At 35.1% G+C, this 14274-nt stretch overlaps 1 protein-coding gene across 6 annotated transcripts in view; it reads left to right on the top strand.

Annotated features, from left to right (window-relative positions):
- The window catches only part of Epha7 (EPH receptor A7), a 152366-nt gene that overhangs the window by 74011 nt on the left and 64081 nt on the right, over positions 1–14274 (top strand). The window contains exon 6 of one of the 6 annotated variants that reach the window (XM_029476246.1): positions 2158–2455. The exons of the other annotated variants lie outside the window; for them this stretch is intronic. Coding sequence (XP_029332106.1) covers positions 2158–2321 — 164 coding nt within the window. The 3' untranslated portion in view covers positions 2322–2455. Of the gene's footprint in view, positions 1–2157; positions 2456–14274 lie in introns of those variants that run through there. 6 annotated transcript variants of the gene reach the window in all.

The following is a 14274-nucleotide window of genomic DNA, read 5'->3' on the forward strand; positions in this document are numbered from 1 at the left end:
TGCGCCACTACACTTTGCCTCTTCAGGAGTATACTGAGGATTGACTCACATACTCACACTGATGAGGCAAACCTTTTACCCCATGGCCTATCATTCTAAGAATTTTAAAAGGGCACATCTTACAAGTGAAGTTCATCCCGTTGGTGTTGAATAGCAAGGAAAGGATCTATACCTTTATTTGCTATTCCAGTAACAAGCATCCATTGTGTGCCTTTCCCATATGATGTACAGCCTTCAACAAGCCATCTTTGTAGCCTATCCAAAAGAAATAATGGAATTATGATTTGAAAGTAAATAATCTCAATTTTATTGACAAATAGAAGTCTGGTTAATTTTTAATTTCACAAAGTATCAAGGAAAATATATTATTCCATAGTTCTTTATGTCTTAACAAGACATAAAGACTTATAATTTTATTAAAAATATACAAAATATGATCATTTCCTAGTCCCCATTTTAGAAGGGCCTATGTATATATTTTTTAAAAGAAAAGTCCAAATCTGGGTGATGTGTATACTACCAATTCTTATCTTAACTACTTCACTTCAGGGGTGATACTTTTCCCATGTGTGCGTTTCTTTCCTCTTACTGTTCCATAACTAATCTGCTAGTATCTTTTGAAAGTCGCAGGTGCTTTTAAAAAAAAAAAAAAANTATATATATATTTCATTGCTTTTTCTCTTTAAAAACAAAACAAAAAGATGGAGTTCTTTATGTTCTTCATGATGCCCAGAACTTTAATAAATCCTTTGGAATTATAATGTAAATACCAAAGAACCTGTTAAATTTTAAATAGAATTTATGTCTCAGGATTTATCAGAGAAAAAAGATTATGTTACAACTGTAGACAGATAATACATCACATGTGTGGATGACTGTGCCGCACATTAGCTGAAAAGCTCATGCTATTCTAATAGTAAAACCAGAAGAAAGGTATTTATTTTCTCTCTCTCTCTCTCTCTCTCTCTCTCTCTCTCTCTCTCTCTCTCTCTCTCTCTCAGTATTTCTTGAGTATCCCCATATGTTCTTATGTTCTTGTAGGCAGAGAAATTAAGCCTAGAAGTTACATAAAATGTTTCAAGAGAGGTCAGTCCTTCCTGGTGTTAGCACTTTAATGACTCATTAGCAATCAAACCTGCAGCATTTTTTTTGGTAGGAAATATATTGTTCAAAATGCATGTAGGAGGTAAGCACTTGGCAAGGATGAGAGGGCCTATGACGTGACAGAGGACAGCAAACAGGAGGGGCCGTGAGCTCTGCTCCAGTTCAGCATTCCAGGTGATTTATTCTTTCCTGTCCTTGTGTTTCATGGTTGTCCTAAGTCTGCAAACAGTCAATTGGAATAAATATGATGCTAGTCATAGTGGAAAGCATTTGAATAAGGGCACACCTCACAATTTATACTAGTTTTATGTAGTATTAAGTCTAAAGGTGAAACATGCAAATATATTCATGGTTATCAGGGAAGGAAATGAATTCGCTCGCGTCAGACTTTTAACCTTGATATTTGTGATTTGATTCAGAACATCCTTGTTCTAATGCATAGAAAAGCCACAAGCTCTTGGACAGAATAACAGAAATGACATCTTAATGTGCTGCCTTGGATGATGTATGTTAAGTTTACCTGCTATTAACTGTACAGAGATTTTAATTGTTTTGTCAATGAAAACTAAATTTTGTGACTAAAAATAGAGACTATGATTTGATTAGTATTTTTATATTTAATTTAATTGTCTTAAATCTTCTTCCTAACACAGTGATGATCACACTAGTTTTTTTTTTATTTGGAATTTTAAAATATTCTAAATAATATTTTATTCAAATATACTAATATTTGAGTATGTTGTAAAGAATATTTTACTTTTGCCTTCATAATTTAATCTATATGGGCAGTACAGACACAAAGTTCAAAATAATATTTACATGAACTAGTTTAGCTGTGAACAATTGTGTCATATTATAGCCTAGAATAAAGCTTTATTTAAGTGACAATTATACCTCTATATAGAAACTGAAGTAATTAAAAACGTAAGCCACTTAGCGAGGTAGAAATGGCATTTTTTGCTGTTCTTTTAACGTCATACCCGATTAAAGATTTCAAACATAAAAAAACCCTGGTTTAGCAGGTTTGCTGTTCATGTTGTGTTCTCTTTACAGTGACAGCTACTAGAAGTGCAGCTATTAGAGTTAATGTGTATGATCATGACCTGGCCATGTGGCTCGTGGCACACATAAGACTCAAGCACCATAACAGAAAGAGGTATTTTCCATTATTGTGCACATTTTATTCTTTTAATATTACTCACTCAATATTTCTTTAAACATATTTGGGCCTGTGTTTAATTTAGGTCTACTCAGCTTCCAGGAGGCCAAGGCCTTCTCCCCTGGTCCGTTGATATTAACCTGAAGTGAGGGAGGCAGGGCAGTTTCCTTAGGTTGAAGCAAATTATATTTAAACAAGCGCACATAGTAAAATGCCTTCAAAGCCAGGGTCCTAACAGAGTAGTTGAAAAGCAGTTGTGTATTGTGTATTCCTTGGCTGATAAATTATTTCTCTTGAATTATGTGAAGAAACGACGCACACTGGTGTCTGTTTCCCTTCAGGCAACGTTGTATAATCAAAGCTTGCTCAGTCTGGCTTCGGGATGCAGAAAATGACAGGATGGTTTAGGATAGCCACCAAATAATAAAACAGCAACTTTGAAGAAATGATTATTGATTAACAGGGTATACTGGGTAGAATTGTTTTCTCAGGTTACACAGTGGAACGTTTTGGAGGAGTAGGGGATGTTGGCTCTTTGCACATTTTATTTGAAGTAATTCTTATTCTTGGCTGCTCTCTTCATTTTGTTAACTCTCCATAATCATTTTCAGAAAAAGGAAGCATTATCTGTGCACATGAAATATGTTTATAATCTCTTCTGTAAAAAGGTATCTTTCTCTATGTAAGTCTCTTTAAAAGGCTCATGATTGCATTTAATACGAGGAGCATCAGCATTTCATTTCTGTATCTTATTCTTCTAACTATATCAAGTATATTTTAGGAAGATATGTTGTGGAAAGTTGCAGCACTTTGAAAGGGTGTAAGGATGAAGACAACTAAGGAAAATCTTTTGGATGGCTTAGAAGAATATCTATCAGTGGAGATTATTGAATATACAGTTTTCTTATAGAGTTTGCATATGTGCAAAACAACACTAGAGGAGATCAGGTAGGCCATCTCGGCTCACTACTTTTCCTAAGCTGTAACGGTTATACCCATTCTGTCTGGTTGATTTGTACATCCTTTGCAAAGTCATATCTAAGGTGTTTCAGGCTCACAGCCTTCCTGGTACTAATTTAACATTGTAGCATCTATAGTACCACTGAAAAGTTTCAAATATATGTCCTTTTTTATTTCAAAAAGAATTAACGTACTATGCTTAATGTAAATTATCCATACATATTACCAATAATCATCTCGCTTTATTCCAACATAACATTTGCATCCATTCAGTTCCCCTTGAGAGTAGAAGAACTGAGGATCGTCTCATACTTTAGGGGGAGTTTGTATTGCTATAAGTGGTCCTTAGCATTGTGGCTCAGTATCGTCAGATCCAAGTGTGTCTTCATATTTTCTAAATGTCACTTAAGCTGCTCTGCACATGGAAGAGGACTGCACATTTAACAGTATACCAGGTTTCACTTTCCAGTTGTGAAGGTTGTTATACATAGAAAAATAGTTTACATACTGTCAAAATGTTTGAGATGAAGTCTATTATTTGAGAAAAATCCAAAATGTTTGAAACCTTATAGAAGTTCATTTATACTGTTTAGTAGACAGAATGTATTATTTAAGAGATATCTTTTTGTTTTAAAGTTGTACAACAAATGGCCAGTTTTTTTAAAAAAATAATTGAATAGCAATTTTATCCATATTGATATTTGGTGTAGCTCTCTGTTTATTAGTTGTGGGATATAATTTTGGAAGACTTTTAGAGCATGTGTTGCAGCTCAGCTATCTTGCATAAAAAATGGACATATTTCCATATTTTCATTAATGTTACTTATACTCTGGTTTAGATAATATAACAAAGCCTTCCAACCATGTTTGAAGTAAAAATTCTGAATGACAGACAATCAGAATGCTTATTACTGCTGTCTAAAAGAAGCAAGATAAACGTGTGACTTGGTGGAACATACTCTGCAGTTATTTATATTAGTTATATGTTTTTTTTTATGATCTTACAGCAGATCGGCAGAAGAGAAAAGTAGTCACTTAATTTAACATAGTTGAAGATTTAATGTAGTAAAACATGTATTGCTGTATCACCTCAACTATGTGGGCGAGTAGTTTGTGTTCCTGTTGCTATGATAAAGCGCCATCATCCAAAGCAACTTGGGGTGGAAAGGGTTTGTTCAACTTAAAACTCTCAGGTCATGCTTCACACTGATTCAGGAGTTCAAGGCTAGGACCTGGAGGCAGGAACTGAAGTTGGATCAAGGCAGAGGTTTGAAGGATTTTAGAGACCCCATTGGGAATATGTTAAGTCTACAAGGCAAACATAAAATCTAGTTAGACATGCAACATAGTCTTGAGTTCATACCATAAAATTAAAGGACACAAGAAGAGATTAAAAAATATAAACACACCAAAAATACTCTGATCAGGGGAGAAATCCCAGGCTGGTGGATGACACTCAAAATATGAGCCAGAGCAGTTTTAACCAGTGAGACAGGAAGGAGATTTAGAAACTGATGCCCCAAAGCAAAGCATTGTTAGTGCAAGGAGAAGATATGTCCGATAATATGAGGGAATCATGCAATTGGAGGAGTGAGAGTAGAATTCTGAAGGGCTTCAGAATGTCTTGTCTCATTTGTATGAACTAATCCAGGGAGTAAGCGCAGCTGATACCTCTCTGTCAGAGTCATCGCCGCGAACGTGGACTGTTAATAGACACAGCATTTAATCTATTACAGACAAATAAATCCTAATGTCACATGCTATACGAAGCAATTGACAGTTATCTAATTTAAAACCCTTTAGATTATTTTGACTAACTTGGAAAAAGGAGGAAGAAATCATAGCGATCTTCTAAAAAGTCTGCAACCTCCTGTCTTAGAAACTCTGATGCACAGTGACAATTTTGTCTCCTCTGTGCTGCTCATTGATTCAATAGCTCTTGGGGGCTTTTGATGAGCTGCACAGTCTCCTGAGCAGTGGTGCTGAAGTAGTATGCAAGGAAAACAGGATTTTTGTGTAATGCAGTAAATTATGATGTACTATTGTGATTTCCTGGGTTCTCTAACATTTCTATATTATTGGGAATCACACATCCTCACCAAGAACCAGCCATGGAACGTGCGTCTATTCAGAAACTTGAGCACGAAATACAGGCTCACACGCCACTCCAGGCAAATGACTGTAAAAGGATTAAACTGGTTCCTGCATCTCTCTGTAGTCTAGGTTCCACAGAATCTGTCTTTGTTTTTTTGAACACTTTTTGTGACAGGTAAGAGGGAATGCAGTCTTAAAATGACAAAGTTCGTAGTTTAAATATTGCTTTCTATTCTGTCCATTTGATATTTCCAGTAAATTCCTGGATTCATTATATGTAGCTGATTTATGTCATGCTACTCAAACTTTATTCCATGTAAATTCTAGGTGTGTGTTTGGTTTTATATATAGGGTACATAAGAAATTGTACTCATATATTTTCTATCAATAGAAAATTCATTTAAAGTAGTAATTGATGGTACAAAAAAAAAATGGCTTAGTGGTTAAGAGTTCTGCCTGCTCTTCCCGAAGACTAGGATTGAGTTCTGAACACCACATGGTTGTTCACAAACATCTCCCCAAGACTGTGAAGATCTCTTCTGGTCCCCATGGGCACTATACAAGTTTAAGATTACACAGAATTACTTACAGTGCTAAATACAGGTGTGGATTTTGGTTTTACTCATTGGAATGATATGTGTTGTGTTCTCATGATATATAGATAGTCTCTGAGAGAAACAGATATGGATTCCGAGGCACTATGACTAATGGGAGTCAGAGATACCACCTTCTACCCTTTTCATATCTACTAATACTATGTTTTTCTTAAGTGTCTTATGAGATTTCTCTTGGATGAAAAAATAGCTTGTGAGTATACTGTTTCATAAGGCTAGCATATGGTGATGATGTCAGGGTTTTGTTGTTGTTGTTGTTGTTGTTTTGTTTTGTTTTTTTGAAACAGGGTTTCTCTGTATAGCACTGACTGTCCTAGAACTCACTTTGTAGACCAGGCTGACCTCGAACTCAGAAATCCACCTGCCTCTGCCTCCCAAGTGCTGGGATTAAAGACATGCACCACCACTGCCTGGCCGATGTCAGGTATTTTAAAACTTAGAAATATTATCCCTGGGATATTTGTAGATCTTGCTGATGGGGAGATATTTTATTGTGTCATGAACTCAGGGAATATGGGCATTATCTCACTTGAAATAGCAAAGAAAACATTATTTAATTTTGTGTGTTTAAAAATAACTGGGTTTCCTGGCAAATACTTCATGCCCAGTTTTCCTCATTGATATTTTCTTGATTTAAACCTTTTTATAGCCATAGATCTATATCACTCTGTATATGGTGAAAGAGAAGGGTAAAGATTTGGATTCGAATTTAACAATGTTTAAATAAAAATATAAAATATTAAGTAAGCTAGTTAAAAAAGTTGTATTAACATAGTCAATATTGACTAAATATATACACACAATATTCTAACAAGTGATAGCTTATTTTGTTAGAATCTTCCAAAGTAATGTGGTAAGGGCAGAACTAAGTATGGAGAGTAGGAAGAAAGTACATACGTAGGAAGCATTCTGCTTCCCACTGCTTTGGGCATTTTTCTAATTAAACTTTGACATAACTGATCTTAGAAATAGTCTGTTCATTTCATCTCTCCTTGTTGGCTTTGCTTATGCCACCATACAGATTAGGACATCTAACATAATTTGGAATGTCTTGACTGTTAGTCTATGAGATAGGAAGTAAGGATGCATGTTTCCTTGTGTGTATCTTGGAATCACCATTGACTACATCTTTTCTTGACTGATCACCAGTCTACAAGAATAGACTTTATGGTGACTTACTCCGATATCATTGTACATGATGCATTTTTTTTGTTTGTTTGGTTTGTTTTTATTTTTGTTTTACATGTTGATGAATGAACTGGGTGTTGTGCATGTGCTTTGCCTAGGAATAGAATAACACCTATGTTCATTAAAAGAAATTCTGTTCACCAATGTTCTTTGGAGATACAGTGTGCCATTTTAATAGACTCCAATTTCCTAGGTCTCTTGCATGAGTTCACTTTTCCACAGGACTGTGTTATGAGTTCTGGAGCCCGTGTACCTGTCACTTCCACTGTATCATTATACTTCACCCTCATTTGCTCTGATAACAGGTGATTGGTTTTTAGTGATTCTTCTCCACATGAAGAAGTTTAGTAGCCACTGATTTAGGGACTATTCCTTGGCAATTCTTAGTCTAATTTTACTTTGAACTAGAAGATTGCTTCATTTCTTGAGATTTCCTTGGTCTGTCTGAATAGATTGTACCTAATTACAAAGATTTTGGTTAAGATGATAAGAACTTGTTAAAACATGGTGTGACTATATTGTCACATTTGTCATATGTAAAGGAAGGTACTTCAGGATAAACAATAAATATGCTTTTAGCTATTCCACTCATCACATTAAATTTGTATTTTCCATTTATAAGTAGGCATATCAACATATATTAGAAATAGTTTTGCTAGGGTTTCTTATGCTCTAGACATCTTTCCCTCATGGATGATCTAAGATACAGTCATGGACTTGAGGCAGACCACGTGGCCAAGGATACTTGGAGGTAGTTGTGTTTCATGATGAAACACATGAGAAGGATGTAAGTGGAAGGACTCCTGGAGTTAAGATTTTAATATTTCAGTTGTAGAGAGCTCTCTTTGAAAACATAGCTCTTTATACGGATTTGGTGTGAAAATGTTTAGTGGAGCAGATGGAGATCCAGCTGGTACAATGTATGTTTGTCAGGGTATCTGGCATTTAGCTACATCCAAAAATGCTATCAAACTGAAAGACGCTAAAGAGCAGCGCTGTGTGGAAGCCAGTGTGATCAGCCAGGGGTAGAGTTCTCTCATTTCTGATTCCTAACCTTGTAGGGATACATTTTACCACACACGGAATTCTCGACTTTAAAAATAAAATCTGAGAAAAATGTAAATAAAATTGTCAAACAGCTGCCTTTCCAACTCTGGATTTTTGTAGGCGAGGAAAAGCATGCTACTCTGTGTTGAAGTATAGTGTTTAAGGAATAGTCTGCATCTCTAAGTGTACAGTAAACATGTGCACTTCTCAGGGCTGCTGCATATTGAAAATCATCATTTTAACATCTTTGGCTTAGCTGTAAAACATGGTAGATGATAATCAGTAAAATAATGAGAAAAGCAAGGTGAGCAACCTAAATATGTTTACAAATATTCCATCCAACAGGAAGCTAGTGTTTAACCACTACTGAAGTAAATGGAGGGTCTGGCTAATTAGAAAATAATGTGTTTACTACTGAGTCTTAAAATGCGTGCATGTAAGCGTGTGTGTGTGTGTGTGTGTGTGTGTGTGTGTATTTATAATGTATCAGACATATGACATTGAAATTGTTTAAATTTAGAGCATTTGGACGAAAGAAAAAAATTTCACTCTATAAAAAATATTTCCCTCAGATTTTTGTTTTGGTTTTAATTTTTATATTAATAAAATAATGAGAAATACCCTTAAATTATACTCACAACAGGGGATCAATTTGCCAATTAATTTTACTAATGTTAGATTTTGGTTTTTACTTAGTACTGGGGGTCACATTCAGGTCTGAATCGAAGGCAGGCAGATGATCTACCATTGTGTCTATCCTACAGTCTTACTGATCCTTGCTGTCTGAGTCCTATACATTCCTGTGGTGTTATTATGCACCACAGTGAACCCTGAAACTCCTTATAGCAGTGATCAAAAGTATCTGTGGAGTGTTTTTAGGAGTCTTGTCTCAGGAGTCTATTTAAATTACTGAATCCACCAGATTTTTAATACTTACATTTTCCAATGACCTCATGAAGACAGGCTCTACATATTTAAGGTGTAATAAAAAATAAAAACCAAGGTGTCTCTGGTTCAGTCACCGATATTAGCAAGAACACAGCTCTAATGTCACACCTTATCACAGTCTTGAACAATGAGACACATGCTTATTAACGAGCATGCCTGAATGAGTCGGGGCTAGGTTATCATCAAAAGCATATATCCGAACCCGCAAATGTTTATCACAAAAGCATCCCTTTAGAAACAATAATTTTAGGAGTCACTAGGAAGACTCTTATTTTATAGAATAAGACAAAAATAGAACACTTTTTTTTTTAATTGTTTGCAATACTGCCAATGATAGTGGCTTTTGAAATCCTGGAAAGTCTTTATTGGAATATCTTCTCTTATAGTTAAAAAGAATATTAATACCATATTTCCACTTCTCTAGTATCATCTTAAACTATATTTTATAATACTTCCTTATAGCACAAAATTTATATAGTATATGTTAAACATATATAAATAAATTACATGCAATCTAAATTATATATTTGTATAAATTTAATCTATGTGCATATATTTTTGAATACATGTATCTATGAGGTATGAAAACTTGTGGGCTTAGTTTATATCATACCAAGCCTGATATTAGAGTCTATGTATGTGTTATGTTTTTAATCCTCATTAATTAATGTTAATTTGACTAAGTTTAGGGATGGGAAAATAAAGACATAGGGAATTTGAAAACCCAAATTTGTACAGAAGCAAGAGTATAATATTAAAGTATGGTCCTTTGATTTTTTTTTTATTTTGTATAAAAATTTGTATAAAATGTATTTTTATTTTCATGTATATACTGTACCCTGTATTAATTTCTATTATGTAAAAATTCTAAAGGATATGTCTATATGTTTACCTGAGGAACTGACCAATTAGTTTAACAAATTTGTGAACAGCTGAGTGAGTATGTTGGAGCGAAGGTAGAACTGTGTAGATTATGCTACCCTAAGGGGATTGCTGCTGTGAAAGAACTGAATTTCTCGGGGTTCTTTCTGAAGATGCTTTCTTGCCCATTGGAGCCAGGCATGTAAATTCTAGAAGACAAAGTCGATCTTTTTTTCATTCAAATCCCAGGTTTTTCATTTTTGATGTATAAATTTTACTATAAATATCATCCTTATTGTGTCAAACAACTGATCTCTTAAAAAATAAAAGAATAAAAATGAATTTTCATTAGTGAGATCAGCTGTGGGCAGATCTGGCTGGCTGAATTCCACGCATAATGATAACCTGAGAGCTGAAGCAGGCAGAGAAATTTTAGTTTTGGTTGTAGATTTAATGCCTTTCCATACTGATTCTGTAAACATGACCAATAATTAAGGTCTTACTCTTGCCCGTTATTTAATTACTTTATTAGCAAATTTTTATTCCAAAATTTCATGTTAGTTACTTGTTACAAATGTGGATCCTGTGGAGTAACATTCAGGAAGTTCTGATTTTGCTGGTAAATTGGGAGAGAACCAATTATGTCAAGTTTGCATGTATTCTTATTTTTCTAGTTACTCAATATGCATAGCAGATCTTTAGTGGCAATTTGACAAACAGATTTACTGACCCACAAAATATAAATTAATATTTCCTTCATGACAGAGTGTGTTTCGAGGAGCTTTAAAAAGAATTTAAATGCCCGTTTTAACACGTTTTAAGACAGAGTGTTTCTGTTTTGCAGCCATTATTTCATGAGAACAAAAGATACACAGATTATTTCTTAAATAACCGAGCATTTTTAAGGATGATTCTTTCTGAATTAATCTAAATCTAATTTTTAAAACTTCCAATAGGATGAGCTCCTAAAACCCCATATTTCACACTTTAATTCTGCCTCAGAACTGTGCTAATTAGGCTCGATAACCTTGTCTCTAAAACACTAAAAAGTAGCAAACCTATTTAGGCTTTATGTATATTTTGCCAAATTATATTTTTAAATGAATTCTCATGAAATCTAATTTTGCCTTCTTTGATTACGCATTTAACACGTGCCTCATAGTATTTTAATGAAAAAGAATAATTAATATTGTCCTTCTATAGGGTATGTTTTTTGCTAGCTCCATCTCATATGTAATTGTTGAATACAAAAGTGAATTGCCTGAAGTACAATTGCAGCACAAAAGGGTTTTGTGGTGAAGACTATCTTCCTTTAAAATACAGTCATGTTTGCTTCCGAACACTTTGCCTATGCATCGTACTGTATCACTATGAAAGAATTCTTTTAGAAATTCAGTACTGAGTTCATTACTAAAGTTTTGTTGAACTTGAAGCAAGCACTCTGCATGGTTCACACTGACAGAGAACCCATCCCTGACCCTTCTCTGTGCTTCCCAACACTGGGACTATTGGCGCACACCACTGCACACTCCTCAGATTAAATCTTTATTTGAATTGCAATTGTATATCAAAATGTTTTTCTAAGCTTTTATTAAGTCTGGATAATATTCCGACATGGCGAGGCTTCTTGTAGTTAGAGACATCCTTTATTAAAGCATGTCTGAGTGAAATGAAACTGCCACAAACATATCCCATCCGGCGCACTTTCTATGCATTTGCAAGATGAGCTAATCAGTGAAATGGGTCCACGATTTTTCCTTTAAGTTAAATTTTCACTAAGAATACAAAATTCATTCTAGAGATTTGGCCACAAAGCCAATTTTTATCTACTGTGATCTTCCTTATTGCAAAATGTCACCTCATTTAAATATATGCAATTAACCACCATGTCTGCTTTCTGTGTTGCTATGGATCAACCCCAGGACTTCACGCACGTTATGTAAGCTCTCTATTAATTGTATATATTTCCATTGCTCATTATGTGTTCAATAAAGTTGTTAGATGAGTTAAAAACTGATTTTTTTAGGGTATCATAGAAGGAAAGTTATGTAATAAACCTTTTTTTTTGTTTAATAGGCATTATTTCCATGTATATTTGCAATAGTGAGCTATTGATTACTATATTTATAGATGTCCACGTTCATGTTCCCATGTGTTGAGGCCAAAGGACAACCTCAAGTGTTGTGGCTTAGATGCTATCTCTTATTTTTGAGTATAATCTCTCACTAGCCTGATGCTTGCCAAGCAGTCAAGGCCTAATCAGCAGCAAGCCCGCCCGAGGGACTGGTGTGACTGTGGCACCAGCACCAGGTTGCACATCATTGCCAACTTTTTGCTTTCATTCTGGGGATCACCCTTGAGATCCTCTTGCTTGCATAGCAAGCATTTTACAGAATTTTACAGCCATCTACTCAGCCAGTAACACTTACTACCCTGTCTCATTGTCAATCTATACACTCCCATGAGATTCTGCTAAATCTATTATCAACCTACTTATCATATAGATGTATATAGATATAGATGGTATTAATACAGTATAACCCAAATACTTTCTTTCCTTCCATGACTATACATTGATAGATTTCTTACTTAGATTACTGTAGATCTCCATTCTAGAACTTAGTATCTTACCACCAGATCTGAATAATTTTAGAAAGAATAGACCCTCCTCAGCTGTGGAAGATACCTGCTGGGATTCCCATCTCACTCTAAGTAAGCTTCAATGTCTGCCACACGTGTTGCCCTATGTCCTACCCACCTAGGCTCACTACCTGCCCACGCAAGCCTTTTAACAACATCAGTCTCTTTTTTAATCTTAAACACATGGACCACGTGCAGCACTTTTGGACCTTGGCTCTATCTCTTTCGGCTGTGGCACAGCTATCTTCCACCGGATGTCCACTTGGCTGTATTATGGCCTCTGAGTAATTGTTCAGATCTTGACTTTTCCAAAACTCTCTCCTGTCAACCTTTCTTAATGCACAATTTGTAAGTGAGCTTTGGCGGAGCTAGTCAGTTCTGATACTCTTCTTCCTTACATACCATATCAGCACCATATCAGCATCATTGGAAAGGTGTTTCTTTTCCCGATTCCACTTTCTAAGCACTGCACAGCCGCTATGAACATATGAAGCTCATAGTTTTGAACTGAATTTGAGTTTATGTCATTACTAAGAAGATATGTTGTTAAGTATATACAAGATATACCTGTAATTCACATCTCATTTAAATAACAGCAGAGTGAAAGGATGAAAGATTAGAAAAAACTAATTGCATTCATGATAAAAAAAAAAGCCCATATCTGTGATCATATTTTCCCTAGTGTAGGTTTTTGCATAATTGTAATTAAGAAAATTAAGAAAAACACATTTTATAAACAGACAAGTTAATGAATGGCCAGCCTTCCTTCTAATGTTTCCATGAAAATTACATGCAGCTTTAAGAACTATCTCTAGTGGTGTGAACAATAAAGACAAACAAAATAAAAAGTTGGCAAAGAACTTATATTGCCAGAGTTTTTCAAGAGAAATCATGTTTACAACTGTAAACAGGAGGTATAACTATAAAGTTAAAGATATGTTTTATGTTACATATTCTTACTTTTTAAAAACATACTGACTTGTATGTCCTCTTTGCATTTTTTTGTGAGAAATGAAAGAAGCAACAGAACTTAGATGAAGTTCAGAAGAAACCGAACTTAGCTGTTCTAAGTTAGTGTACTTCTGAGCTCAATGCTTATTTCCAAGGAGCCTCTGTCTGTACACACCTTTCGCTTTCTCACCAAGCAGATGGCGGCATAATGGCAAGCGATGCAGGCACACAGGCCAATTTATTCTGCCACACACTGGAAACTGTGCTAGATTTTGTGGGCAAAATAAAAAACAAGAGTAGGAAACTAACACTTTTAAGAGCCATATTACAAACCAAGCACTATGTTGCTGTTTTCATACACATATTTTTTTCAAGAAATATTTGCATTAGCAAGGGCCATATGTTAACTCACAGGAAGGGTACAGAGAGTCTTATGAGTCCAATTTTTCAAAAGTGCATAGCCATCATTATTGTTCTGACTTTATGCTGTCTGATCTGCCAATCTTAATGAAAGTGTAGTTTCCAGACATAGAATGTGGTGGTTGAGAAGGTATGGACGTTAAAACTAGAACAGGGGTTAACAGGAAGACAGAGCCTTGTAACTTCTATGAATCTTTCTAAGATCAGCTGCCTTCCCTTTTATAGCCTGTGTTTCACCAAGGGATTGCTTAGGCAGCTGTGATGGCAGCAGGAGCCAGGCTCACACCA

This window comes from Mus caroli, chromosome 4 (genome assembly GCF_900094665.2).
Source record: "Mus caroli chromosome 4, CAROLI_EIJ_v1.1, whole genome shotgun sequence".
NCBI lineage: Eukaryota > Metazoa > Chordata > Mammalia > Rodentia > Muridae > Mus > Mus caroli.